The sequence below is a fragment of the Ceratotherium simum genome, chromosome 26 (genome assembly GCF_057802395.1).
Source record: "Ceratotherium simum simum isolate JZ-2026a chromosome 26, ASM5780239v1, whole genome shotgun sequence".
Classification (NCBI taxonomy): Eukaryota; Metazoa; Chordata; class Mammalia; order Perissodactyla; family Rhinocerotidae; genus Ceratotherium; species Ceratotherium simum.
The window spans coordinates 12,777,872-12,805,445 of NC_141925.1; the positions used below are offsets into that span (position 1 = coordinate 12,777,872).

General features: G+C 42.6%; 1 protein-coding gene across 5 annotated transcripts; it reads left to right on the forward strand.

Moving 5' to 3' along the window:
- On the forward strand, positions 1-27,507 carry BFAR (bifunctional apoptosis regulator). 5 transcript variants are annotated; one of them, XM_014796342.2, is made up of 8 exons: positions 1-172; positions 10,787-11,123; positions 12,736-12,940; positions 13,684-13,853; positions 16,297-16,441; positions 22,932-23,105; positions 24,578-24,780; positions 26,380-27,507. In XM_014796342.2, exons 2-8 carry the CDS (start codon positions 10,861-10,863, stop codon positions 26,570-26,572), a joined length of 1,353 nt encoding a protein of 450 aa, XP_014651828.1. In that variant the 5' UTR covers positions 1-172; positions 10,787-10,860; the 3' UTR covers positions 26,573-27,507. The 5 variants fall into 5 exon arrangements, with proteins under 5 accessions (XP_014651828.1, XP_087273121.1, XP_087273119.1 ...); XM_087416995.1 differs by having other exon boundaries at positions 1-160; XM_087416993.1 differs by having other exon boundaries at positions 1-148.
- Positions 27,508-27,574: the final 67 nt, after the last annotated feature.

Below are 27,574 nucleotides of genomic sequence, written 5' to 3' on the forward strand. Positions count from 1 at the left end.
GGCTTGGGAAACGAATGCGGCCTCTCCTCTATGGTCGCGGGCAGTGGGAACCCTCCTCCGCAGTCCGTCCTAGGTGTTTCTTCCGGAAGTGAAGCGGCCAACTCCTCCTGTACTTCCGCAGGGGTTCAGGAGGGTGCCAGACGGCCAGGTCAGCCCGGGGGTGAGCGGAGTGGTGAGCAGCGGCGCGGCGGGGGATGGCGAGCGGGTGGCCCGGGCTCGATGTCGGGGCCGGGTGTGGAGGACGGGAGTGGGGGACGAAGTCGGAAGAGGTGCGCGGGGCTCTCGTCAGCCAGGCCGGGTCCTGAGCATCCGCAGTCTTGGCATCCGGGCGTGGACCCCGCGCTTGGCCAGCTTCCCCATCCCGTCTCGAGAGCCCCACATCCCGCTCGGCCTGTCGCTGGGCCTCGCCTGTGAGCCCTCGGGGATCAGAGTCAGAGCCCGTGGCTCCAGGGTCTCTACAGGGCGAGAGGGAGGGGGCGTCGCTTCCACACCCCCTGGAGGGGGACGACGGGGCGCCTCCCCAGGGCGCCTCCCGCAGCCTGCGACAACGCGTCCAGAATTGATTAGGCCCCCGATAGACGCCGGGCTGGGCTTCAGGTCTACTTAGCGAGGCACGTGCCTGCCTCAAAGCGGAGCGATGGCTCCCGTCTTAAAATAGGGTTAGAAGGCGCAGAAAAGGAAAAGTGAAACCCCGGAGTCGCACTGGGATTAGGCTCCCGATAGACATCAGGCTGGGCTTCAGGTCTCCTTAGCGAGGCACGTTCTTGCCTCAAAGCGGAGCGATGGCTCCCGTCTTAAAATAGGGTAACGGACGCGCAGGAAAGGGAAAGTGAAACCCCAAAGTCAACAGTGGGGTTGGGCTCCGAACTCACGGCTTAGAAAACTGAACTGGAGCAAAAGGGAGTTTTCGTTTAGGAAAAAAAGGCAAATGAGAGTTAGGCTGTGGGTCTAACTGGGGATCTTTGGCGGAACAGGAGGCGGCCCTGTCACTGCCCGAGGCGGCTGCCCCCCCAGCTTTGATGGAGAGGAGAAAATGAGAGCCCAGGCGCTGTCATGCGGTCAACTGTCGCCGTTGGGTCCTCCCCGCCGACGCCCATTGGCCGGTCCTTTGGGGGTGGTCATGATGTCGCGCTCTGAAAGGCCAATAGGAAGGAGCTGTACTCTCTTTCCCCGGGCACACCCCAGAGCCGGCACGGAGTGCACGTGCGGGTTGGGTTGTTTTGTTTGTTCTTGTCACGGCTGGTGTGTAAACAGCCAAGCCGGGTGTTTGAGGTGCTCTGCGTTTCCCTGCCTGTCTCCATAAACTTGATGGAAAAACTGCTGCTCCAGGGCAGTTCTTTTGTGTGTAAGCTCCAGGGCTTGGCTTACTACGTACACTACTTACGTAGCTGGCGCTCAGTAAATGCAAATATAGTAATTCTGTTAATATACCGATCAGCCATACAGTAGACTCTTTGAGTATCCATGGATAGAGTTTGTCATTTAAACCTCCTTCCAAGTAGATATTATTATCCTGAACTTATATGGGAAATATGAGGCTCAGGGAGGATAAATATGACCTGGGTTCCAAACCTCTCTCATTCCTAAAACCAAACCTCTCTGGGGAAATTATAGTCTAGAAGATGAGGAAACGTACACAAATAAAAGTTATGCCAATGCATAGAGGTGGGAAGGATTAATTTGGGTGTGGAGGGAGTTAGTCATTAAAGACTTTCAAGTGACAGTTGATTTGGGTCTTATCAGTTGGACATTTTTGACCCAGGGATGGTGTGGAGCTGTGTTACAGATGGAGGGAAAAGTGTGATATGGAAAAATGCCCAAGGAGCAGGAAGTAATAATAAGACTAGATTGTAGTGTGTGAGGAGGTGAGCAGTAGGGCATAATCATGATAAGAGTAATAGCTAACACTTATATTGCACTTACTATGTGCCAGCACTATTCTGAGTGCTGTGCATATATTAATTCATTTAATTCTGTCAACAGCCCTATCAGGAAGATACTATTACTGTCCCCATTTTACAGATGAGGAAACTGAGGCACAGAGGCGAAGTGACTTGCCTGAGATCATACAACTAATAATTGGTGGGGCTGAGATTGGAACTCATTCTGGCTCCAGAGTTTGTTTTCTTATTTAAAATGTTGTGTTGATTGCTGGTGGGCCATAAAGATTCTTTTTTTCCTTTTTTGAGGAAGATTAGCCCTGACATCTGTTGCCAATCCTCTTTTTTGCTGAGGAAGACTGGCCCTGGGCTAACATCCGTGCCCATCTTCCTCCACTTTATATGGGATGCCACCACAGCATGGCTTGATAAGCGGTGCATAGGTCCACACCCGGGATCTGAACCTGCGAACCTGGGGCTGCTGAATCAGAGTGCATGAACTTAACTGCTACGCCACTGGGCCAGGCTTCCATAAAGATTCTTAAAAGACAAGCTTACAGCTATGGGTTTTAATTTGTCATAGTCGGGAAGGTTTTGAACAAAGGAAAGGCTTGATCAGACTTTTGCTCGAGGAGGATGATTCGAGCAGTGGAGAGAGGAAGGCAATGAGAGAAGAGGAAATGAGATTAGAAATGTTACTTAAACTTTATTTTGTTGGCACCTTACCCATACCTTGTCTAAAACATATATTTAGGCATATAAGTGTGTGTTTGTATGTCACAGCTGTCTAGTTCCCAGACTTCCATGTGCATAAGAATATCCTGAGGGGCTTGTTTAAAATGTACATTCCTGGGCCAGCCCGGGTGGCGCAGTGGGTAAGTGCATGCGCTCGGCTTCCATGGCCCGGGGTTCACATGTTCGGATCCCGATGCGCACCGATGCACTGCTGGTCAAGTCATGCTGTGGCAGCGTCCTGTATAAAGTGGAGGAAGATGGGCACGGATGTTAGCCCAGGGCCAATCTTCCTCAGCAAAAAAGAAGAGGATTGGCAGATGTTAGCTCAGGGCTGATCTTCCTCACCCAAAAAATAAATAAATAAATAAAATGTACATCCCTGAGTCTATCCCAGATATCCTTATTCAGATTCGCCAAACTTCCCACGTGATTCTGATGGAGGTTCTGAGAAATTCCTGTGATAGGAAGTCAAATATTTGTTGGTTTGATTTTCAACTACAAATATGTAGAGCCCAGCTTTGCGCCAGCTACTCTCAGCTACGGTGACTTGAATTAGAATTCTATTGGCTTGGTTCCCGACCTCAAGGAGCTCAGGATCTGGTTGGAGAGGCAAAGACTACTCCAACAGTAGTGTGCAAAAAGTGTAAGAGTGAGCTAAACCTGAAGAGAACACGTTAGTTTATAGTATGTGAATCAGAACAGAATAGTTTAAAAACCGGTGGTTAAGGTATGGGTTGCTGGGAACTACCAGTAGTTTTTGATCACTCTCTGAGTTATTGGACATGTGCAGCATTTAAGACAGGATAAGTCATGGCATGTATGCCACGTAACAGAAGCGAGAGAGGAGAGTCTAGAGAGAGACGGGACACCCTTCTCAGAGTGCTCTCATCTTGCCCAACACCACTCAGGCAGTAAATCACAGCGCCTCACAGTTGAGGCAGCAGGTCAACAGCCAGTGAGGGAGCTACCTTTGCCCTAGTGATTTCTGACCCCATCCCAAAAGAAAATCTATTTGGAGTTGGAAAAACACAAGGTTTTATACTGTCAGAGCCTGTTTCGTAGTCACTAAAAATGCGTGGTCGCTCTTTGGACGTTTCATAATGTCTGTAGTATTCTGCCAGTGTTTATAGTGGTGTCCCCAGAGGTGGACCTGAGGTGTCAGAAATAGGGGTGCTCCCAGCCAGCCTCACCTCTATTTCTATTGTGAATGTTTCTGTTTATTTAGTTCATGGAATAGCTTGCTCACCCTAACAACCACAAGCTGGAGTTCATGTTCCAGAATGCAATGTTGTCAAATTCTAGTTTTTCTCTAGTTTGGATTTCTGAGCTGTGTAGTAGCAGGTCAGTGATGTGGCCTAGATGACAAAGGAGCAAATCATTCGTTTGAACTAATAACTTATTTATTACCTTGTTTGGATAATATAGTGTTATGAGAACAGGCTTTAAGTCAGACCATGATTTAAAACCAGGCTCTGTCCTATATGAATTAGGCCTCCATTTTCTCATCTGTAAAATGAAGATGACAGTAATAATTACCCCATAGGATTATTATGTCTTTCACATTATAAGGGCTTAGTAAATATTAGCAATTGTCATTATTCTCTGTTGTCAGGTAATATGTAATGAGAAGAAATAGCCTAATTAGAGGCCCATATAGAGCCCAAGTCTTTTTATTTCAGTGAACAACTTTGCTAAGAAATGATTGACATTATATTTTTCAGGCTAGAATCCCAATAAATTAGCCCATCGAAGGATTATTCCTAAAACATTAGGTATGTACTATAATCACAATAAATGTTTTGTTGAATGAAGAGGTAGGACCATAATTATATACCACTGAACAAAGCAGTTTGAAGATTATGATTTCTAAAGAGTTAACAATCATTACATAATGAGATCTTTATAAGCTAAGGTATAAAAATTCTTTTTTTTTTTATTATTTTATTTATTCATTTATTTTTTCCCCCAAAGCCCCAGTAGATAGTTGTACGTCATAGCTGCACATCCTTCTAGTTCCTGTATGTGGGACACGGCCTCAGCATGGCCAGAGAAGCAGTTCGTCGGTGCGCGCCCAGGATCCGAACCCGGGCCGCCAGCAGCGGAGCGCGCGCACTTAACCGCTGAGCCACGGGGCCGGCCCTATAAAAATTCTTAAACTCAGAATTAATGCATTCTTTTTTTATAAACTCAATAAAAATTATTGTATTAATTGACTTTCTTAAATGCTAGTTGGATGACTAAAGAATCAAACAGGTAACAGCAGTGCCACCCCCTCCTTCCAGATAGTAGCCCTCTGGACAGTTCCATAGATGAGCACTTGACTGCGTCAGACAGACAACTCTCCTTCCAAGGGAGAAATAGCCAAGTTCATTCCAGGTTCTTTAGTTACTTAGAATTATTAGGAGATTGTTTTTATGTCCCAGCCATTTCTTTTTCTTCATAGATTTTTCAGATAACTATACCCTGTCACTTAGGTATTTCTTTGGGAAAACTTAGAAAAGGTTATGGTGATAGATATCTTGGAATTGCCCAAGTCATTGGAGACTGTGATAAGTGTTTCCTATCAGTTGTGCCAACAGACCAAACCCATGACAGTTTTAGGAAAGGTCGACTTGTAGAAAAGTTTTTTCATATGTGTGTATTTATGTCATATTTCACATATTAATCCTTTCTAAGATTTTATGCCATTTCTTGACACTGTAATTTTAGAGATGGTGTGTTCCTCAGGAAGTAGCATCTCTCCAGGTGTTTTAAAAGTTACATTGGTGAGATGTTAGAACAAGGTGTTGATTATATGGCATGAGCCTAAGGACAACAACTACTTTAGATTCCACACTTATCTGGATTGGGAAATGTCATCCACCTGGAAGGTGTTGTGGAAGAAGGGACCCCATTTATTGAACACTTCCTGTGTGCCAGAGCTTACACGTGTCGTCCTTAGGCTCATGACAGCCCTGTGAGGTTGGCAGTAGTGACCCCATTCCTTACATATGCTAATGTGAGACTTGGAGGGAATGAGTAATTTGTCCATGATCTCCTGGCTCATAAAGAGAAGAGCTGGGACTCAGACCTGTCTTCTAATTTTCAAACTGAGGTGTATTACACTGCCTCTCAAACCAGGAAGAAAATAACACCTCCCAAAAATTAAAATAAGTGTCTTAAAGGCCTTGTATGAAATATGTGATTCATCGAAGAGCCCACAAACTCTCACTCTATTCATTTTGAGCTAGTTCTCTGGGGATATGATGACAATAAAGCTGACTTAGAGTTTTTAGACTTGGTTCCTGCCCTAAGGTTCATCCAGAGTCTTGCCCACACAGAATCTACTAACACAGGTTATCTGGCTTCTGCATCTAAAGCAGAGTAGAAGCAGTAACTTTGAAAAATTTTGGAAGACCTCATAGGCAATCACTTTCTCAGCAATGATAAGTAACAGCCTGACAGCAAATCAAAAGACAGGAAAACTATAAGCTGTCAGAACTCCAAAAGCTTACTAGCCTAAGGCTGGTTAACCTGGAAACATCATACACTCATCAGTGGACTGAAGACATCGCCTTACGCGGCAGGTCATGAAAACTCAGGGGTCAGGCAAGTAACAGAAATGAGGAAAACAGGTGAGTGAGGACTAGCAAACTGGAGTGGGCGTGCCCTGTCTGAAGGGGGCACCTGCTGAGTTACTCAGTTGGAGCTGATTCTTGTCACGCAAAATGAGAGCCTGCTCTTGCCAGATCTGAGTTTTTTCAGTAGAAGCCAGGAATCTGGATTTTTATGGAAATCAGATTTTTAAAAATACTGGCACCAGATTCAATAGAAAGAAAGAGAGGAAAGAAGAAGAAGGGGGAGGAGCAAAGAAAGAGAGGGAAAGGTAGAAAGAAGGGCAGGGAGAGAAAGAAACACCATGTGAAAGCAAGCCTGCTTTGCAGGCCAGCTGTTGCCACAGTGGAGGGGGGGGCTGCCAATGTTGAGACTGTTCCAGGACACAAAATATGGATGCTCATGGCAAGAAGGCTGCGTCACTGTGGCAAGCTCACCTGGGTTCATTATAACCACCTTAGGAAGCAGAGGGCTGTAGTACGTTAAGAAAGTCTTTATCCCAGTGGATAAACAGTAGTTCTGAACCTTATTTGGGTCTTGGTCCCCTTTGAGAGCCTAGTAAGAGCTGAAGATTACCTTCAGGAGAATGCTCTTATGACACGCCCACATGCACAAACACAAGTTCGGCATGTAATTTCAGAGTACGCACAGACCTCCTGAAGCGCCTCTACAGGCGTCAGCTGAAGGCCCACCTTTTCTTCAGAAACCACAGCTCTTCAGAGTGACTCAGTCCCCAGAAGTTTTGCTGTACTTTTCAATTCTGTGCTGTTCAACCTGTCATTTTAAACTTGTCTCTGTCTGCAGTTTTGGAGAGTTTTCCAAACTCAGGCATTCTTCCTGTTAATTTTGAATTGGGTGATTAACGCTTGCAATTTCATGTGATGATTAAACATAAACCAAAGTGTATCCATGTGAATGGGGCACTGGAGGTGGGAATGGAATGAGTCTCCTTGCCCCAGTCCTAACCACGTCCCCCCAGTCTTCTCTGAGGCCTTTGAGACAAGAGGAAAAGAACAGGAGGCTACAGGGATGTTCTAACGTGGGCTTACTTGTGAAAGAACTGAGAAGGAGCCGGCGAACCTTCTCACAGCTCCAGCCTGCTGATGCGTGTGCCAGGTTTGTAGAGAACAGCTATAAACCTCATCAGGAACACTGGGCCTTCTCCTCAAAGAGGCCTTTAATCGTTGCCAGTGCGGGAGGCTGTGTTTATAGCAAGCCAGAACACCACAGCTTGGAACTTTAGTGTCTGAGCTAGATTTTATCACTTAAGAGGCACTTTCCTCCTCTAAAAGTACTGCTTTCTTAATGGAGATAACCCAAATACGTACAGACAGAAATAGCAGAAAAAAATCAACTGAATTTGGTTAAGATGTGTATTCTTTCTCTGTTAGCTTTCACTTCTGAATTTATGGTAAAATGAAACTAGCAAAATTCCCAAGACATAAAGTTCCTGCAGTTTATAGTTTGTTAAAGAGAATTATAAAACAGAGTTAGTGGCCACCTCTGCTTTTGAAAATACGACTTATAAAAGACACTTTTGACATCAGCGTGTGATTTGTTTTCTCTCATGAGAAATAAGATCTGGTAAGCTGGGAACTACTGATGCATTCTAGTTTTAAAGGCTAATTTATGAGAAATTAATTTCAATATACATTGTCATTTCTCTGCAAATGACTCTGAAATCCATACACTTGGCCTCATTCTTAACTCTTAACTATAGTTTTGTATCTCTATCTGCTCACTAAGCAGTTCTACTTGGAAGTCTTGTCATCACCTCAAACTCAACTTTTCTAAAATTCAACTTCTTTCCAAGATTGGCTCCATTGGTTTACAGTGACCCATTTCTAGCAGAAGTACCGTTCTTCTTCCCTAGTTCTGAAACCTAGCCAGCATCTTTGATCATTCTTTCTCTCTAGTCACCAAAGCCCATCAGTTATTTTCTTAAACATCTCTCGGATAGATTGATCGCTTTTTTTGCCACCTTTCATTTCTTTGCCATTTTCACCTTTGCCACCTTAGTCCCAGAAGTAATAATACTCACTTGTCACCTGGCCCAGCCTAGCCCTCCTTCTTGATGAGACTTACCATCCTCAAGCACAGCTTCGCTGATCTCATTGCCTCTGAAACCTTTACGTGCTCCCATCGGCCCACCTCTCGTTAACCAGGCACACAAGACCCCGTATCAGACCTGTAGCTCCTGTATCACTCACTGCTCCCCGGGAAAACACAGAGCAGTGCCCCAGTCAGGCCCATCTTGTCTGACCCCTTGCACAGCCCTCGCTGGCAGCCTCGCTGTCTTTCCTCTGACACCGAGTCCAGATGTGATCATGAATGTAGCGAAAAGACCTGCCCAGTGCCCAGCTAATAGGAGATGCTCAATAAATAGCAGTGGTTCAATTATTATTTCCTGAGATAATGCTCTGCATGTGGTAGTTGTGTAATCAATATTAGCCAAATAAAGGAACTATTTTATCAAAGTGATTCCTTTCTCCCAAAACCTATACGTATAAGATCTCCCACTTTCTTAGCCATTTGAAGAGGCTGCCCAAAGGGAAGCACTTAGAAATTTTTTAAATGTTCCTAAACATACAAATAATGAGCAAATATGATTATCAGAAATAATGTAGAATTTTTGTCATTAAGAACATTTATTTAGACTCTTTCTTCCAAAAAGAATGGTTTTTATTGGGCCTGGACAGAAGTTGCATCCCTCTTTACTATCATCTGCTACTGTGAATAACTACTAATTTAATTATAAATTTTAAAAATTTAGATTTATCTTTTTAGAACTGGATGAGGAATCTATTCCTCTTTAACACTGAGTTTAAAATTTAGTTTTCTTTTCTTTTTTCTTTTTCTTTTTGGTGAGGAAGATAGGCCCTGAGCTAACTTCCGATGCCAATCCTCCTCTTTTTTTGCTGAGGAGATTGGCCCTGGGCTAAAACATCTGTGCCCGTCTTCCTCTTAGTTGTGTTTATTCTGAGTTGAAAATCTCCCATTGGTGTTAGGCCAAAGGGAATACAGTATATTTTTTTAAAATTTCATATATATTTTTACAGTTATTATTCATACATTTTCATTAAGAACAACTTGATAAATACAGAAAACCAAAACTGAAACAATCATGACCCTCCCCCACCCAACACACCCATTACTAACACTTCATTGTATTTTCTTCTAGTCTTTGTTTATAGATTTGCTTATTTAAAATATGTTACCATGCTCTCTGTAAAATTTTGCACGTTATAAAAGGTGATAAAATTCTCTTGCCGCTGAATTTGAAAATCAGGTAAGTTGCTACCATGTATGGTTTACTTACTGTATGCCAGGCTTTGTACTAGGTACTTTACTTGCATTCTCTGATTTAATTCTTAAAACCTCCCAGTGGGGTAAATACTGTTACCACCCCCATTTACACATGAGAAAGCTGAGACTCAAAGAAGTTCAGACCTCACAGCTGGTAAAGGCAGAGGGGGGATAAGAACCCAGGCCGCCCAGCCGTGGAACCTGTGTTCCTAACCACAGTGCCTGCAGAGCACAAAACGTGAGCCCCTCTCTGTGTGACCAGTGTCGGGCATCAGGAGTGATTTCCTTGCTTTCCCACCAGTGCCCACACTATGCTAATACCAGGAATAGTATGAGGAATCATTTCTTTAGCCCCTATTTACATTATACGCCATCGGAGCCCCTTTCCTTTTGCTGTCTCTAATCTTTACAAGAACCCTTGAAGGTTTTTGGACTGTTGTCACAGTTGAGGAAACAAGGCTCGGCGAGCTCAAGTAACTTATGCAGTCACAGAGCTAGTGAGTTGGAGAGTTGAGATTCTAACTCCGTGGTATTCTCCATCATACTGCGTCTCAATAAGAAAATCTCCTAAGACCCAGATGAGAATGAAAAGAGAATTGTCCTTTGCCATTTGCATATTAGCAACATTAGTGTGTTTTCTGTGGCACCAAATTGTCTGGCTCTAGAGGGCTGCTATGCCTGTTTGGGTTGACTTGGGGTAAAGGAGTATATTGAGCCATGGGGGAGTCGACCTGGCACAGGGACCTCAGAAAACAAGGCTTTACTCACTTCCTGGTACTGCTCCTGTGGGAGCCTCCGAAATCAAATGTTTATAAAATAAATACCTAATGGGAAGGCAGATTTATTTGGACAAAATGTGTTATTTACATGAAGTACATCTGTTACTGCCGACTGCAGACATGTTACTGGGCCAAGAAGCTGGTTTATTTAAAATCATACACATTGAAAGGACCTTAGAAATTTAATTGAGAAAACTGAGGGCAGAGAAATTATGTTTTCAAAAGAAGTTAGTGAAAGAAAAGGATCTAGAATTCTCCACACATACCGCCCCCCATCCACTGAACTTTCCACTACACTGTTTTGCTTTACCTAATTTTCAAAAGTACGACAAATAGCCAGAAAGCAATTCAGTGATGTTTATCTGGTTTATGGAATGTGAATTTTTAGAAATAAAATTTGTCACATTTAAAAACCAGCTTTAATAGAATGGCCGTAATCTCAAACACCTACTAAACAATTGTCCTATTTCTGTTGCTGTCTTTTTTCCCTAGATTTAATGATGCTCTGCAGCAATTTTCTGAGTCTGAAATTTTCTATGCCTGTGGATCCCAGAATTTGCTAAGCGATGGAGGAATCTCAACACAATGATCTGTCCACAGTGACCCCTGAGAAAGATGAGCCTCTCAAGAGCACCTGCCCTGAGATTTCTGTTAGTGAATTTTCTTGCCACTGCTGTTACGACATCTTGGTTAACCCCACCACCTTGAACTGTGGGCACAGCTTCTGCCGGCACTGCCTAGCTTTATGGTGGGCCTCTTCGAAGAAAACAGAGTGTCCAGAATGCAGAGAAAAATGGGAAGGTTTCCCCAAAGTCAATATTCTCCTCAGGTAATGCTCAGTCCATATTGGTAGCACATACAGCTTGTATGGTATGGTTTCTCTTAATGGGAGGGAGCAGCCGTGTTGAAAAGGCTGGAGGCACAGAGTCGGTCTCCTCGGTGGTCATTCTGGATCTGCTGAAATGTGAGTCAGGGAGCTCAAGGATCTGAAAATCCAGACTCTCTTCCTCACAGGTGACTGTAATTTGTTTGTTTATTACTTATTGCAAGTGAAGGAAAGAAGTAAATTCTGGTTATCAGACCATTGCTTGTAATCTGTTGCCATATAATATTTTTCATTGATTTGTATTCACTGAGAACATCCTGAATCTAACAGAGAAAATGGTATAACTACAATTCTGAATAACTGGTTTCATGTTGATTTTCATAATCTTTAACTAAACCCTTGTTCCCTTTATCACATTAGTAGAGATAGTTACTCATGCAGAGTGGTACATGACAAATGGCAAGACCTTTCAGATAGCGGGTTCTTTTCTGTTTCCCTGTGGTTGTAATGTACCTGTGAGGCCTTTGAGGGTAAAATCCCTGTCTCTTGTTGTTTTCTTGAGATCAGCAGAGTACCAGAAAGTTCCATGAAAACATTAGCCCAACATTCTCTTTTTCACAGGAGATATATTTGCAAACGCTGTGCTCTGACTTGTTAGCCTTGGTTTACCTGAAGGTTAATCCTAAACTGAAGGAGGGTTCTCTGTGTATAATTGAAAATGAAGAGCTCTACAGATGGCCTCATGGTTGGTCTGTCTATGTCTTACTACTGAACTTTACTTTTTTCCCTTTTTTTTTTGTGAGGAAAATTAGCCCTGACCTAACATCTGTTGCCAATCCTCCTCTTTTTGCTGAGGAAGATTAGCCCTGAGCTAACATCTGTGCCCATCTTCCTCTACTTTATATGTGGGACGCCACCACAGCATGGCTTGATAAGCAGTGCATAGGTCCGCGCCCGGGATCTGAACCTGCGAAACCCAGGCCACTGAAGCAGAGCACGTAGCCTTAACTGCTAAGCCACTGGGCCGGCCCCTACTTTTTTCCCTTTTTATGAATTAATTTTTAATAACATAAGCCATACATATTTACATTAATTTGTTTACATTCTTTTTTAAAAATTAGAACATTACCCCTTTGACTCCTCCTCCCCCATCTTACAATCCTTCCTTTTCTTCAGAGTAATTTCAGTTATGACTTAGTAGTGATTTCTTTCAGATTTAAAAAAAATTCTTATACATATATTTGCCAATAGGAAATGCAGATATTTTCTCACATCAGTGGTATACTATCTGTATGGTTCTACAGTTTACTGTTTTCAGTCAACAATATGTATGTCTTAAATTTATCCATCTTGATACACAGTGATATCCAGTAAATTCGTTTTTAAAACTATGTAGTGTTCCATTGTATGAATATGCCATGTTTTATATAGCTGTTTCTCTAATAGTGGACTTGTAGGTTGTTTCTAATGACAGAGCCGTAACTAATCTCCTTGTCTATTCTTCTAGAATACTCATATATTATTAAATGTTGATATTAGTTTTATTTTGGCCTCTAAACATTGTAAGTGTATTTAGTAAAACAACCGTCTTGTCATTTTTTTCTGTTCTCCATAGGGATGCCATTGAAAAATTATTTCCTGATGCTATTAGAATGCGATTTGAAGACATTCAGCAGAATAATGACATAGTCCAGAGTCTTGCAGCCTTTCAGAAGTATGGGAATGATCAGATTCCTTTAGCTCCCAACACTGGCCGAGGGAATCAGCAGAGAGGAGGGGGCTTCTTTTCTGGAGTGCTCACAGCTTTAACTGGTGTAGCAGTAAGTTTATTGCTGTTTCTCTGTCCCCCTCCCTCCCATGGTTTCCACTAAAGTCATTTCTGTTGAAATACATCTAAACAATTGATGACATAACTGTATGTGGTAATTCACTGCATACATTGAAATCTGCTGGCTTGTATGATTCTTTAGGGATGTTGCTTACTCAAGTAGACAACATAATATTCAGAGCCCAGTAAATGTTGACTTTATCCCATTTCATCTTCTTTGTAACCCATGCAGTAGGCACCATTATTATTGCCATTTTAGAGATGAGGAAACAGGTGCAGAAAGGTGTTAGAACTGGAATTTGAGGCCATGTCTACCTTGATGATAGAGTCTTGAGCACAGCACTTTACTAACTTCCATTGTAGAGAATACTTTCTTAATAAGTTCCATGCTACAGAAATCTTAAATGTTACAAATTTTCCAATAGAAAAGGCACATGAGTCAGTTATGTTGGCCAAGTTGAATGAGGTCAAGGGTGCAGTGTTCCCAGATGCCCTGCGATGAGTCCTGTTCCTGTGTCTGTTCCCTCACAGCCTGACAACCAGCAGAGAGATGAGCCCACCAGGAGTCGTGCTCCCCAGTTCTCTGTGGCAGTGGCATTGCCCTGCCTCTGTGTACAGACTTGCCATCATTCCCTTCCAGCTCAGCCTCTTCCCTTCCTTGCCCCACGCTCATGTATTTAGAAACTGGCATCTCTGATCTTTCTGTGTCTTAAGGTCCCTGTCACTTTTCCCCAGGTGGTCCTGCTCGTGTATCACTGGAGCAGCAGGGAATCTGAGCACGACCTCCTGGTCCACAAGGCTGTGGCCAAATGGACAGCGGAAGAAGTTGTCCTCTGGCTGGAGCAGCTGGGCCCTTGGGCCTCTCTCTACAGAGACAGGTTTTTATCTGAAAGAGTAAATGGAAGGTGAGGAGCAAAATCTTCTGACACGTCACTGACTTTTTTTTTTAACAGCTTTATTGAGATATAATCCACATACCATAAAATTCACCCATTTAAAGCGTATAATCAGTGGTTTTTAATATAGTCACAGATATGTGCAGCTATCACCACAATCTAGTTTTAGAACATTCATCACCCCCAGAAAGAAAGCTCTTACCCTTTACTGGTCAGTCCTTACTTCTGCCCTCCCTCAGCCCTGAGCAACCACCATTCTACTTTCTCTCTCTCTGGATATGCCTATTCAGAGTATTTCATATAAATGGAATCATACAATATGTGTGACCTTTTGTGTCTGGCTTTTTCACTTAGCATAACATTTTCAAAGTTCATCCAAGTTGTAGCATATATCAGTGCTTCATTCCTTTTTATGGCTGAATAATATTCCATTATATGGATAGACCATCTTTTATTTATCCATTCTTCAGTTGATGGACATTTGGGTTGACTCCATTTTGAGGCTGTTATGAATATTGCTGCTGTGATCATTTGTTTAAAAGTTTTTGTATGGATATATATTTTCAATACTCTGTAAGAGTGGAATTGCTGGGTCATAAGGTAACTCTATGTTTAACTTTTTGAGGAACTGTCAAACTGTTTCCCAAAGTGGCTGTACCATTTTATGTCATTGACATTTTAATTTGTTTGTTGCTTCCTGATTATAGAAGTAACATTTATTATTTATTTTTAAAGATAATGTAGAACTATAGGATTTGGCAGTGAAATACTCTTGTAATTCTACTCATTAGAGAAAACTACTGTATCATCTTGCTGGACATCTTTCCAGATTTTTTTCAATGTTTATGCAAACATACACATATAAATGTGTATCATTTATTTATTTACACTGAAAATAGATTGTACTAAGCAGACCTGTGTTTATATGTATATATACATATGTATATATGTGTATATACTACAGTCTGTTTAATCCATCTCTGCCAATACACATTTGTGTTGTTTCCTTTTTCCTATTCCAGACAATTCCAGACAACATCGTAGCAAATGCCCTGGTACAAGGAACTCACGAGTCAAATTACTGGACTTTGGGGAGGCCTGCTTCTGCCCGTCAACAAATCCCCCTGCCCCCTTCTAGAGCACTGTCCATCTTTGTTGGAGTCCCTCCCTTCCTTGGAGGGACTGTGTAGGGATGTGACTTAGAACACCACACAGTGCTGAGAGCAGCCACTCTCCCTGATCTGTTTGTTTCAGACATAGCCACTCAACTGCCAGGCTGCCTGTCTGCCCCACCTTCCACTACAGTCACTTTTTCCCACTGAACTGAGTTTTCAACGCTCAGTTCAGTGACTCTCCTTTGGGGAAGCAAAATACTCCCACTTTGTTTTTTGTGAGAATTAGCCCCCTCCTCCAAATTGTGGTTAAAAAAAATTGTCTACTAAAAAAAAAAAATAAAGCTAATGCAATATATCTTTTTTGTGTGTGTGTGTGAGGAAGATCAGCCCTGAGCTAACATCCATGCCACTCCTCCTCTTTTTGCTGAGGAAGACTGGCCCTGAGCTAACATCCGTGCTGAACTTCCTCTACTTTATGTGGGACGCCGCCACAGCATGGCCTGACAAGTGGTGCGTCCATGCGCTCCTGGGATCCGAACCCAGGCTGCTAGCAGCGGAGTGCACGCACTTAACTGCTACGCCATGGGGCCGGCCCCATAATACAATATATCTTTGCACAATTGTCTTCCGTCTAGAGGATAGATTCCTAGAACTGGAATTGGTGGGTCAAAGGGAATAAACCTTTACAACTTTAGTAAATATTACCAAATTACCCACAAAAGGATGTCAATTTATACTCCTCCACCAGTGGTTGTGTGTGCCTCCTGGTCCTCATCTGCTAGTGCACAGGGATGTTTTTAACGACGAGTCACTGCGGAGGTGGCTTCATGTTTTCTAATGAAAGGGGAAAAAAGGGATCTACAGGTTTTTTTTATTAAATCACTACCAAAAACAACTACTCTTAATGTCATGATGTTTTATTGGATTTCTTTGCAGTTTTCTTCTATACAAATACTTTAAAAAAAAAAGTAATATGGGAGAGGTCAGAATTCACAGCTGAAAGATCAAAGGTTAGGAACAAAACAGACCTGGGTATGCCTTGGCTGAGTCACTGTATTTGTCTAAGCCAGTTTTCTCATCCACAAAATGGTCATAATGCCACCTTGCAGAATGTTAAATGAATCAGTGATGATTTATGAAAGTATTTCGAGATAGTCACTGGCAAAGAGTAAGCATTCAATTGTTGGCTGTGTCTAATATCATTTCATATATTGAGTGTCTTTCCTTAACTCAAGCCTGAAGTACTGGTGTTGATAAGATGGAACTCTGACAGTGGAAAGTTTGCTCCCAGTATATCATCTCAAAAGAAATATCCTCCTATCCCTTTCCCCCCACAGATTGCTTTTAACTTTGACAGAGGAAGAATTTTCAAGGGCGCCATATACTATAGAAAACAGCAGCCACAGAAGAGCCATCCTCACGGAACTGGAGCGCGTCAAAGCACTAGGCGTGAAGCCCCCCCAAAATTTCTGGGAATATAAGGTGAACTTTTTATTTTTTTAGTTGAAAAAAGTATGAAGAACGAGATAGCATTCTGCATGCTAACTACTTAAGAAAACACCACAGACACAATTGAAGCCCCTCACGTCCCCACCCTGTCTAGAGGTACTATGCTCCTGTAGCCAGGCTATGTATGCTTCCTAGGTGGGTTTTCCTACCTGTATTATGTGTATGTATCCAAGAGCACTAGGAACATTGTTCTGTAAGTTTTTCACCTTAATGTAAGAGACCTGAACTGAGCATATCCTTCTGCAAGTAGTTTTTCTTTCTATGGCTCTAGCTCTAGTTCACTCATTTTTTCTTTTGCACAGTATTCCATTGCACAAGTATGTGATAATTTATGCATTTTCTTGCTGACGAACGCTGAGATTGTTTCCATTTTTGCTATTAGAAACAGTGCTGCTGTGGACATTCTTTGGAAGTTCTCACGCTCATATACAAGAGTTTCTTTATGGTATATACTGAGGGATTGCTAGGTCACAAGTAATGCACATCTTCAACTTTACTAGATATTGATAAATTGTTCTTTGCTGTGGCTGCACCAATGGGTTCTCCTTCACAGAGAGGATTTAACGAATACTGTAAAACAAATGCTATATATTTTTTATTAGTTTTAGAATATCTGGGATATACCGACATACCCTAAAAAGACACAATGGAGAAAAATAAATGTAAATAACCAATAAGTTTATGGGAAAACATGCTCATTCATAATTAAAGAAGTACAAACTAAAACAACGAGATGGCATTTTTTTGACCTCTGGTATTGTCAAGGATGAGAATGTTTAACAATATGAGGAAAGAGGCACTTGTGTGTTGCAGATCATGAACTGGTGCAGTCTCTTTGGAGAGCGGTTTGTCAATAACTGTTAAAATGTAAACCACACCCACTCTTTGATCCGCAGTTTCCCTTCTTTGTATTTAGAGCACAGGCAGCGTAGCATGGTGATCCAGAGCAGGGCTCAGGAGCCTGACTGCCCGGGCTCCTCATCTGGCCCCTCCAGGGTGCACTGGCTGTGGGAACACCAGCAAGCACGGGCGTCTTGAGGCCCATTTCCTCCTCTGTAAATGGCCTCAAAGAGTCATAGTGAGAACTGAATGTTTGAGTCACAAAAAGTCATTAAACAAGATGTTCACCACAGCATCCTTGGTAATAGCAGCATATGGAAAAGAACCTAAGCGCCCATTATCAGGAACAGGAAATAAGTATGGCACACCTGTATGTGTAACCACTGCAAACAGAGGAGGTGACTCTGGGTGTGCTAACTAATAAGGGAAGGATGCCCAAGTTGTACTGTTAACTGAAAATAAAGAAAAAGTTGGAAAATATACCCATTTGTATGTATCTATATGTTTGCATATACATAGAAAATTTCTGGAAGGATATACGCAAACTGTTACCAATGTTTTCATCTGGGAATTGAGACTTGGCCGAGAGGGAGAATTTTGTCACTTAATACATTTCTATGCTGTTTGAAAAAAAATTGTGTTTACTGTGTACCTGTATTACTTCAAAACTAAAAAAAACCACTAGGTTAAAAAATTTTGAAGAACAGGCATGGAGGTCCTAAGGTAGAAGGTTTGTTGCTTCTTGTTTTTTAATTTTACAAAATCCCTACTTCTCTTTTATCATAAATTATTAGTTTTGTTAATGCAGTCAAACTCTGGACTTTCTGTAGCCAATATTAATCCTATAGTGGGTTTTAGTATCTGGCAGAACATTTCTGGGTCACGTATCCAGCAATGACCCTCTATTTAAAATACGTAAAAGTAATCTTAATATTACCCAGAGTGAATGGGAATGTGATTCTGGTCCTGGCATAAAAGCAAGTGAATCTTACCAGTCTGCTCCTTCAGATCTTCTGTGCTACCAGCGCTTCTCCAAGGATGGCCATTGGATGATTAGCTGAAAGGCCGTGTGATAAGATTCCTCCAACCCTAGTGTCCCAGTGCAACTCCTCCTGAATGCCACTGTGCTAATCAGGCTTGAAAGAGGGGGCTCCCCACTGCAGTGCTGTCATCATAATCACCTCACTGGGTGGTTGGTTTTTCCTCCTTATCTGATAGGAAGTAGCCAAGAGTTGGAATATTTTGGTCCAGGACTCACACTGACACCAGACCTACAAATTTGTAACCCGGTCATCTCCCTTTCTCTTGTACTGACCATGATGTGGCTGGACGCCATCAGACTTTATTTCTGGGACCTGTGTTCCTTTAGAGCGCGCATACTCAACAAGAGCAATATCACCCCCAAGGCGATTGGTTCTGGGGGTGGGGTGTGGAAAAGTCTTATATGTTACAATGATCTCTGGCCCTCCAAAAGACCACAGTACATAAACAGATATACAGCATTTCTGTGGTATTAACATTTCATGGGGGTGGGAGGGAAATTATGAAAAAAATGTTTTTAAAAGGCTCCATAAGGGGTGATAATGAACAAAAAGGTTGGGGAACACTACTTTAGAATGAAGGACTACTCTCATATATCTGTGTCTCACCTAAGTTAGGATACAAAGATATTTTTAGAAGTTTGATTTTTAAAAAACTTTTACTATGAAAACTTCAGACACACAAAAGCAGGATATAGTACAAAACCGCCATTTACCCCTATCGGTGACAGCAACTCATGGCCATGTTTCTTTCAATAAGACCCCTGTCTACTCCCACCCCTGATTATTTTGGAAATCTGAGATACCATGTATTTCATAAGTAAATATTTGAATCTCTAAAAAGTAAAGACTTTTTAAAAAACAAAACTAAAATATCACCATTGTACCCTCTAAAGTTAATAATAATTCTCTATTATCAAATAATTTGTCAGTATTCAAATATCCCACGTCTCCTTTTTTTTTTTGCAGTTGATTTGTTCTAACCAGGGTCCAAACAAGGTCCACATTTGCTTATGTCTCTTCAGACTCTTTTAGTTTAATAGATTCTCTCTCCCTCTTTTTGTTACCCTGCATTTATTTGTTGAAGAAAACAGATCATTTTGTCCTGTAGTTTTCCCACATCTTGAATTTTGCTGATTGCTCTCTTGTGGTGTCACCTAACAGGTCCCTTTGTCCTCTGCATATGCTACAATTTAGAAGTTAGGTCTAGAGGCTTGCTTTAGTTTAGGTTTGGTATTTTGGTAAGACTGCTTGATGTTGGTGGTTGTCAACCTTAAAAATAAAACAGCCAGTTATTTTACCAGCAAAACGAGTTTAGGAATAGCCAAAGAATTGCAATTTGGGATGTGCATGCCATGGCGGACCATAGGCAAATCCAACAAACAAGGGAGAGGAATGTTATTTTATAGAGAAAAAAAAGGAAAGTGGGAGGGGTTGGAAAATCCATTGGAGAAAAGCAAGAGTCCAGGGTGGTGATGGTTTCTCATTGGCTGAGTTACTGGGGTAGTCGATTTCTGTTGAGGGTGCAATGTACATTTCTTCCTGTAATTGACAGTTTTTTCCTGTAGACTTCTTTCTGTTGGGGTCTGTGATTTTCTGTCTTTCCTGTAATTGACCTGGAGTGCTACTGCATGGGAACTCCCCCTCCTGCCCTCCTGACTCCATTTTAAATGAGGTTTCCCTATATTAATTTCCACATACTGTTTTCTTCCATCAAGAGGCTCATAATATCCAACTGTTTGTCTTTTTCTGATGGTAGCAGCCACTGTGATCATTGATTATTTAGATCCATTAGTTCATTAGGGGTTGCAAAATTGTGATATTATAATTCTCTCATTTTTTATTTATTTGTTTGCTGAAATACATCTAAAAAAAAAAAGGGAAAACTTCCTCAACAACCATTTTGATTACCTAAGTACAATTTATACCAGAAAGGCAGGTTAAATGCTTGATTCTTTCCCTTTTTTTTCTTTTTTTTTTTTTTTTACAAGTTTCAGAATAATGATTTGGGGGCCAGACCTGGTGGCCTAGTGGTTAAGTTCGGTGCGCTCTGCATCAGCGGCCCACATTCAGTTCCCAGGCAACCTACACCACTCATCTGTCAGTGGCCATGCTGTGGTGGCGGCTCACATACAAAAAGAGGAACATTGGGGGCTGGCCCTGGGGTGTAGTGGTTAAGTTTGGTGTGCTCTGCTTCGGTGGCCCAGGTTCCTGGGTTCAGATCCCAGGCTTGGACCTACACCACTCATCAGCCATGCTAAGGCAGCGACCCACATACAAAATAGAGGAAGACTGGCACAGATGTTAGCTCAGGGCTGATCTTCCTCAAGCAGAAAAAAGGAAGATTGGGGCCGGCCCGGTGGCTTAGTGGTTGGGTGCGCGGCCTCCGCTACTGGCGGCCCAGGTTTGGATCCCGGGCGCGTACCGATGCACTGCTTCTCCGGCCGTGCTGGGGCTGCATCCCACATACAGCAACTGGAAGGATGTGCAACTATGACATACAACTATCTACTGGGGCTTTGGGGAAGAAAAAAAAAAGGAGGAGGATTGGCAATAGATGTTAGCTCAGAGCCGGTCTTCCTCAGCAAAAAGAGGAGGATTAGCACGGATGTTAGCTCAGGGCTGATCTCCCTCACAAAATAAATAAATTAATTAAATAAATAAAATTCTAAAAAAAAAAAAAAAAAAGGAAGATTGGCAGCAGTTGTTAGCTCAGGGCAAATCTTCCTTAGCAAAAAAAGGAATAATGATTTGGTTCTCTATTATCGTCCAGAGGGACTAATTTCTTTCTTTAGGATCATTATCAACTGAGCCTTTTAACATTCTTGATGTGTTTGAATACATTTCAGTAATTATTCTAATTGACACTCAAATTATCCCATCATTTTTGAGTAGGCGTCTCCTCAAATTAGTTTGAGTCCATTTTTTAAATTTAACTTTTGGATAGAGGTGTAATGTACTTGCTAGCGAGTCCTTTTGACGTGACCTCATTAGTCTTGGATACTTTCCTTTGTCACATGACAAGATGTTCAAGTTAACTCTTGTACCTTTCCTGCCCCGGACCTGGCATCAGCCATTTCACAAGTTGGACCTTTTTAAAAAATCTTTTACTAGAAAACTTCAGGTATGTACAAAAAGAGAGAGAAGAGTGCACTCAGACCCAGCTTCAAGGAGTATCTACTCATGGCCATTCTTATTTCATCTATATCCCTCCCCTACTCTCCACACCCCCAATCCTGGCATTATATTAAAGCATATCCAAACATCATATTATTTTACCCCTAAATACTGCAGTATGAACCGCTAAAGAGAAAGATTCTTTTCTTAAATGTAACCATTGTTACACTTAAAGAAAATTTAATAGTAAGCCATTAATTGCATCAAATAAGTTGAATTATGTTTTAACAGTTTTATTGAGCTATAATTGACATATACATATTTAAAGTGTACACTATAGTAAGTTTTGACATAAGTACACACCTGTGAAACCATCGCTACAATCAAGCTGGTGAACATAGCCATCACTCCCAAAGGTTTCCTGCTGCCCCTTTGTAAACACTCCTTCCCACCTCTCCCCATCCTAAGATGTGTACAGAGGTATCTCACTGGTGTAATTTGCATTTCTCTAAGAACTAATGACACTGAGCATCTTTTCATGTGCTTATTTGCCATCCTTATATCTTCTTTGGCAAAGTGTCCATTCATGTCTTTTCCCCATTTTATTTGATGCTTAGTAGCATCAAGTAATTTTAAAGTTATTTTAAAATTGTAGCAAAATTTACAAAGGTGAGGAAAATGAAAAATGCCCGTAATCCCACCTGAGATTCAAACACGGTTAACATTGCATTTTGCTCTGTTTTCTTCTAGACAGTTTTCTGTGCACAGTTTGAACAGTCCTTTTGTCGATGTATTCATTCCACAAATACTGAAGGGCATCTGCTGTGAGCTGGGTGCTCCTCTAGGAGAGAGCTCTCGGCCTGAACTAGGCCTTGCTCTCAGGGCGCTGACACTGTTGAGATCGGATTGCTACGTGTCTTTGACTCTTTTTTTCACCTAACTTTACTGTAACGGGAGCGTTATCCACAGCCTCTCATAATCATTTTTCAATGGCTATATGAATTGTGTGCTATCTAGAGTAACTCCATTACTTAGATCACAGATTTCACTCCTTCTCTTAGACACAATGCAACACTAAACATTTTGTGCATAAAGCCTTCTCTATTTGGGATTATTTTTATTAAGTGATGCCCACTAATGGATTGGTTAAATTAAACATTTTTAAGACTCTGATACACTTTGCAAAATTGCCTTCCAAAAAGGTTGTATTCTACCAGCTGTGCCTAGGAGTGGGCTTCTCCTAGCCCTCCCCTCCCCAGCCATGGAGAGAGATTGGATCTTTCTATGATGTAGCCCAATAGATTGGTTACTTGGCCTCTTCTCGCCATTCATTCCTTCATTCATTGTTTGTGCAAACCGAACAGAAAAGGTTGATGGCAAAGGGCGTGAGACTGCGGAAGGAGTGTGGGTGGGGAGCTGGCCACCATGGTTGTAATGTGGCTCTGTGCCCGCCTCACCCTCTGCAGGCCGTGAACCCGGGCAGGTCCCTGTTCCTGCTGTACGCCCTCAAGAGTTCCCCCAGACTTGGGCTGCTGTACCTCTACCTGTTTGACTACACAGACACCTTCCTACCCTTCATCCACACCATCTGCCCTCTACAAGAAGACAGCTCCGGGGAGGACATCATCACCAAGCTTCTGGTAGGTCTGCAGAGCACCTTGAATGGATCTGGTCTACTGTTCCTCAGTGTGATATTGGAGACATGGCTCTAGCCTGTCAGGGAAGAGCAGAAAACACCTAGCCTTCATTTGAATTTCATTTGCATTTTGCAAGGAGAGCCCCTACAAAAGAAAGTAAAGCAGGAACTTCCCCACTCCCAGAAGCCTGTTTTGTTTCCTGCATTGCATAGCAAGAGGGGCTACCCTCTGCATTTGAAATATTTAGGGGGGAAAAAAAAAGGCATTGCTTTTATTATAAGAGAAGATAGCTTAGGTCCAGATTGCCCAAAGGTTAGATTTATGGGCCTTCTAGTTTGATCATCTGTCTCAACAGGATCCTCAAAGGGTGATTATTTGTCCTACCACAAGGCAGGGTTAGATCCGTCCTTTTGGCCTCAGAACTGTAAGCCATCGTCCAGCTCACTGATGGAAGTCATCATCAGCTGGCCACAGTGCCCTTGGCAGGGACCGTTACCCACCATAGCTCAGGTTTGTTCACTTGGACCCATGGATTCCTTCAGAATTGTGGGTGGATTCCATTGACGCAGGGTGATTTCTCTGTGTTTGCTTGTTCATTTGAGGTTAATGGCCTTTGCATTGCTACTCTTAGGGCAGTCTCTCTGATCTGTTTATATCTAAAAGTCACATGGATATAGGAATTGTCATATGTATATGATCCACGCCCATGAATGTTGAAACAGAATTCTTTAATCTCCCAAAACCCTTTTTTAAAAACTTCAATCAAGTGTCTGCCTGACTTCAGCCTTGGATGTAGTTTAAAACCTGCTGATGTGCACAGAACACCTGCACAGTGTTTCTCTAATTACCCAGTCGATAGCTTTTACTTGCCCTTGCTGCACTGGGAGCACAGAGACCCCCTGACCCTTCCATTTTAACAAATCCAGCAGCCCCTCATCAGGCTAATTTTTTCCTGAAATACTCAGTATCTGCTCCATTGTACACAGTCTTGCTGAGCTTCCATCAGTCTTCTGAATGCCTCTGAGTTGTTTAAAGACTCTTGTTAATTATCTCCTAATATCTGTAATTAAAGTTTTTTTATTTTCCTCAAAATTACTTTTTCATGGTGCATGTTTAATTTTCCCATGACCTGTTGAATTTACGAAATTGTTTGAGCTACCCATGCAGTGATGCAGAAATTTAAAAACTCGTTAGTTTATATTCATTTCAGCCTCATTATTTATAACTCATGCTTAGATTTTTACTTCTGAGCTCCCACAATTATATAATAAGCATCTCAGTTCAACCTCTTTGGTATCGTTTATCCTATGTAAGATTCATTATTATAAGATGAGTTGATGGATGGAAATTTCATTTCAGATTGTTGGCTATGTGTGTGTGTTTTAATGTAAAACTCACTGGGATAACCACAATATTTTGTGTAAAAGTCAATCCTCATGATTTTTTGTGTCCATTTTTATTTATTTGTTTTAAAGGATCTCAGAGAACCCACATGGAAGCAATGGAGAGAATTCCTTGTCAAATACTCCTTCCTCCCATACCAGCTGATTGCTGAATTTGCTTGGGACTGGCTGGAGGTCCATTACTGGACATCACGGTTTCTCATCGTCAATGCCATGTTACTCTCGGTTCTGGAATTATTCTCCTTTTGGAGGATCTGGTCAAGAAGTGAACTGAAGTAAGCGTCTTTTTATGTTGGAGATGGTTGGCGCAACAGACTGGGAAAGAAATGCCAAGTGGTGGAAAAGTCCTCTTTGAAGTATTACTCAAATGTGACAAGACTCCTCGGGCTCTGGTTTAGAAACGCTACTTAAGCAGTGAATAGGAAAATTACTTTGTGTTTGGAATTGGGGAGGTTTTCGTGGTGCTCATTGTTAGTGTTTCTCCATATATCTTATCCCCTCATAATAATGTACTATATAATTCCTGGGGGTGGGGGGTGTGCATGAATGATTTTGATAATTCAGAAATAAACAAGTGAGAAGAAGAGGGTACTTCATGGAAAACAGCAGTATGGTAGAACATTAAGAGATCTGGTGAGGAATTCTGTAGGCATGAGTTCTAATCCTGCTCTGCCACCAGCTTGGACAGTAATAACTTCTCTGGATTAATGCATAAAATGAGAGTTGGACTAGACAGTCACTGAGTCAGGACTTGTGGTTGCCAAGTGACAGAAGCTGACCTAAAGTGGCTTTCCTGAAAAGGGAAATGCCCAGTCAAGGCTTCCTGCAGGGCTGGACCCAAAGACCCAAGTGCTGTCACCAGGACTGACTGTCTCTCTCTCCCTCTCACAGCTCTGCTCTTTCCCGTATTGTTCAGCCTCAGGCAGCTCTCTTGGTGTGGGTCCCTTGGTGACTCTGGGTATGGATCTGAGCAGCTTAGCAACCCTGGTGGAAAGAGAGCACTTCTTTCCCCATAGCACTTATAAAAGTCTCAGGCCTCACACGCCTTTGCTCTGATTGGCCCAGCCTGGGTCACATGCTGCCCCCACCCCCAGACCTATCACACGGTGCAGGGGTATGCCGGCTCTCCTTGTCCAGGGTCGAGGCGTGCACTCATCCTCAACCAGGGGCTGGCTTCAGCCCCACCCAGACTACAATGGAAAGGAATGAGGGAGCGAGGCACCCCAAAGGAAAAATCAGAAGGTGTTTCCAGAAGAAAGGGGGTGGCTGCTGGGCAGGCAGAAGTAATACATCACCACACCAGCATCCTTTCAGCCTGAAACGTCCCATGACTCAACATCTCATGACAGCGTTCTTGGCCTCATCAATCAGGAGCAGCCTTATGAATAGTTCTGAGAACCTGACAAGAATCTCCCTCATTTATTTCAATTCAGTGAATTCATTTATTCTTGCACGGTTGATTAAGCCCCGACCCTGCCCCTGGCTCTCTGCTGGGCACTGCAGATCTTTTGGTAAAGAAGACAGTCTTTACTAGGAAAGCCTACAGCCTTGCAGAGAAAATATGTATGTAAAATATGTATGTGTGACACAACAATGCGGCAAGTGGTGTTGGGGCTGTAATGGGGAGGCCTCACCTGATGTGGGAACAAGGCAACACTGCCCTGCGGAAGCACCCTCCAGGCTGCGTCCTGGGAGTTGAAGATGGGTTGGTCAGGTAAGGGTATGTCTCGGGCGCCGGACAGAAAAACAAGGTCTTTGCAGCACAGGCAGCCAGACTCTGCATTGGGAAAAGGCCCAGGGTCTGAGCACTTCTGTGTCGTCATTAGAAGTACCATCACGATTCCACCTCTCAAACGTTTCTCTTCTTTTTTCAGGACTGTGCCTCAGAGGATGTGGAGCCATTTTTGGAAAGTATCAACACAGGGGCTTTTTGTGGCCATGTTCTGGCCCCTCATTCCTCAGTTTGTTTGCAACTGTTTATTTTACTGGGCCCTGTACTTTAACCCAATTATTAACATTGATCTTGTGGTCAGGGAAGTCCGACGGCTAGAAACCCAAGTGTTGTGACTGGCACTGCCCAGGCTCTGAAGGACTCTTCCAGCCTACTTGACATCTGAGCTCTGATGCTTAAGACGGGTGGACAGGGGCAGGAGCGGACTTCCTATTTTCTGCCCCTAGTAAACAAGGTGCTGCTTTGTCTGTCAAAGGCTACAACCAGGTCCTCTCTCCCTCTACCTGTGGCATCGTGGCAGCCGGAGCTGGGCCAACACAGCAGCAGCACCTCCCACTCTGCTGCCTTCCTCACAGGGACTTGGGAGGCCCAGTCCACGACAGCTGCCAAGGACCCCGGGTCCTCAGAGGATGCGATGTGGGCGACATCAGAAGGCTGCCATGTCAGCAGTCCTGCTTACCCTAACATCAGTGACTGACAAAGACTCCCAGGGCAAGGTGGAGCCCTTAGCCTGAGACCAGGCTTGTTGGGGGCCAGGCCTATCCTCTAAGTCAAGTTAGGAAAACGGGAGATTTTGTCATAGGCATAGATAGTTACACATAAAAAATACAGAGGAAAAACCAAAATCTGATCAACGTTTCTGTCTTATTGAAGAGGTGCTAGAAGGTTTCAGAGGTAAACCTCTAAAAGGATTCCGTTTGAGACTAGAATGATGGTTAGACTCATTGTCACTGTTTTCCACATGTAATCATTGAAAGCTTGGGTCCCTTCTATGAGCAGGGGGATTGAGTGGGATATCAGGCAATTAATGGATAGTGATTCACATCAGGCTGAGTTGCCTCAGTGCTACTTAAAATTGTTGTTTTGGGGTTTACTTTGTTTTGCTTTTAAGAATTTAATCTGTAAAATAAATTCCAGGATAGTCCTTTTGTTCAAAGAAACATTTTGTACATTGACCTCACACTGTATAATCTTTATTGTCCTGTTCTAATGTATAAAACAGCAAGTATAATTACGCCAAGTGCTGTAATTGTACTATGAATGAGATGAACTGTGGCGTTTTATCTCCTTCAGTGTAAAAATAGCAGGTGTAAAATGTGATCCATCTGAAGATTGGC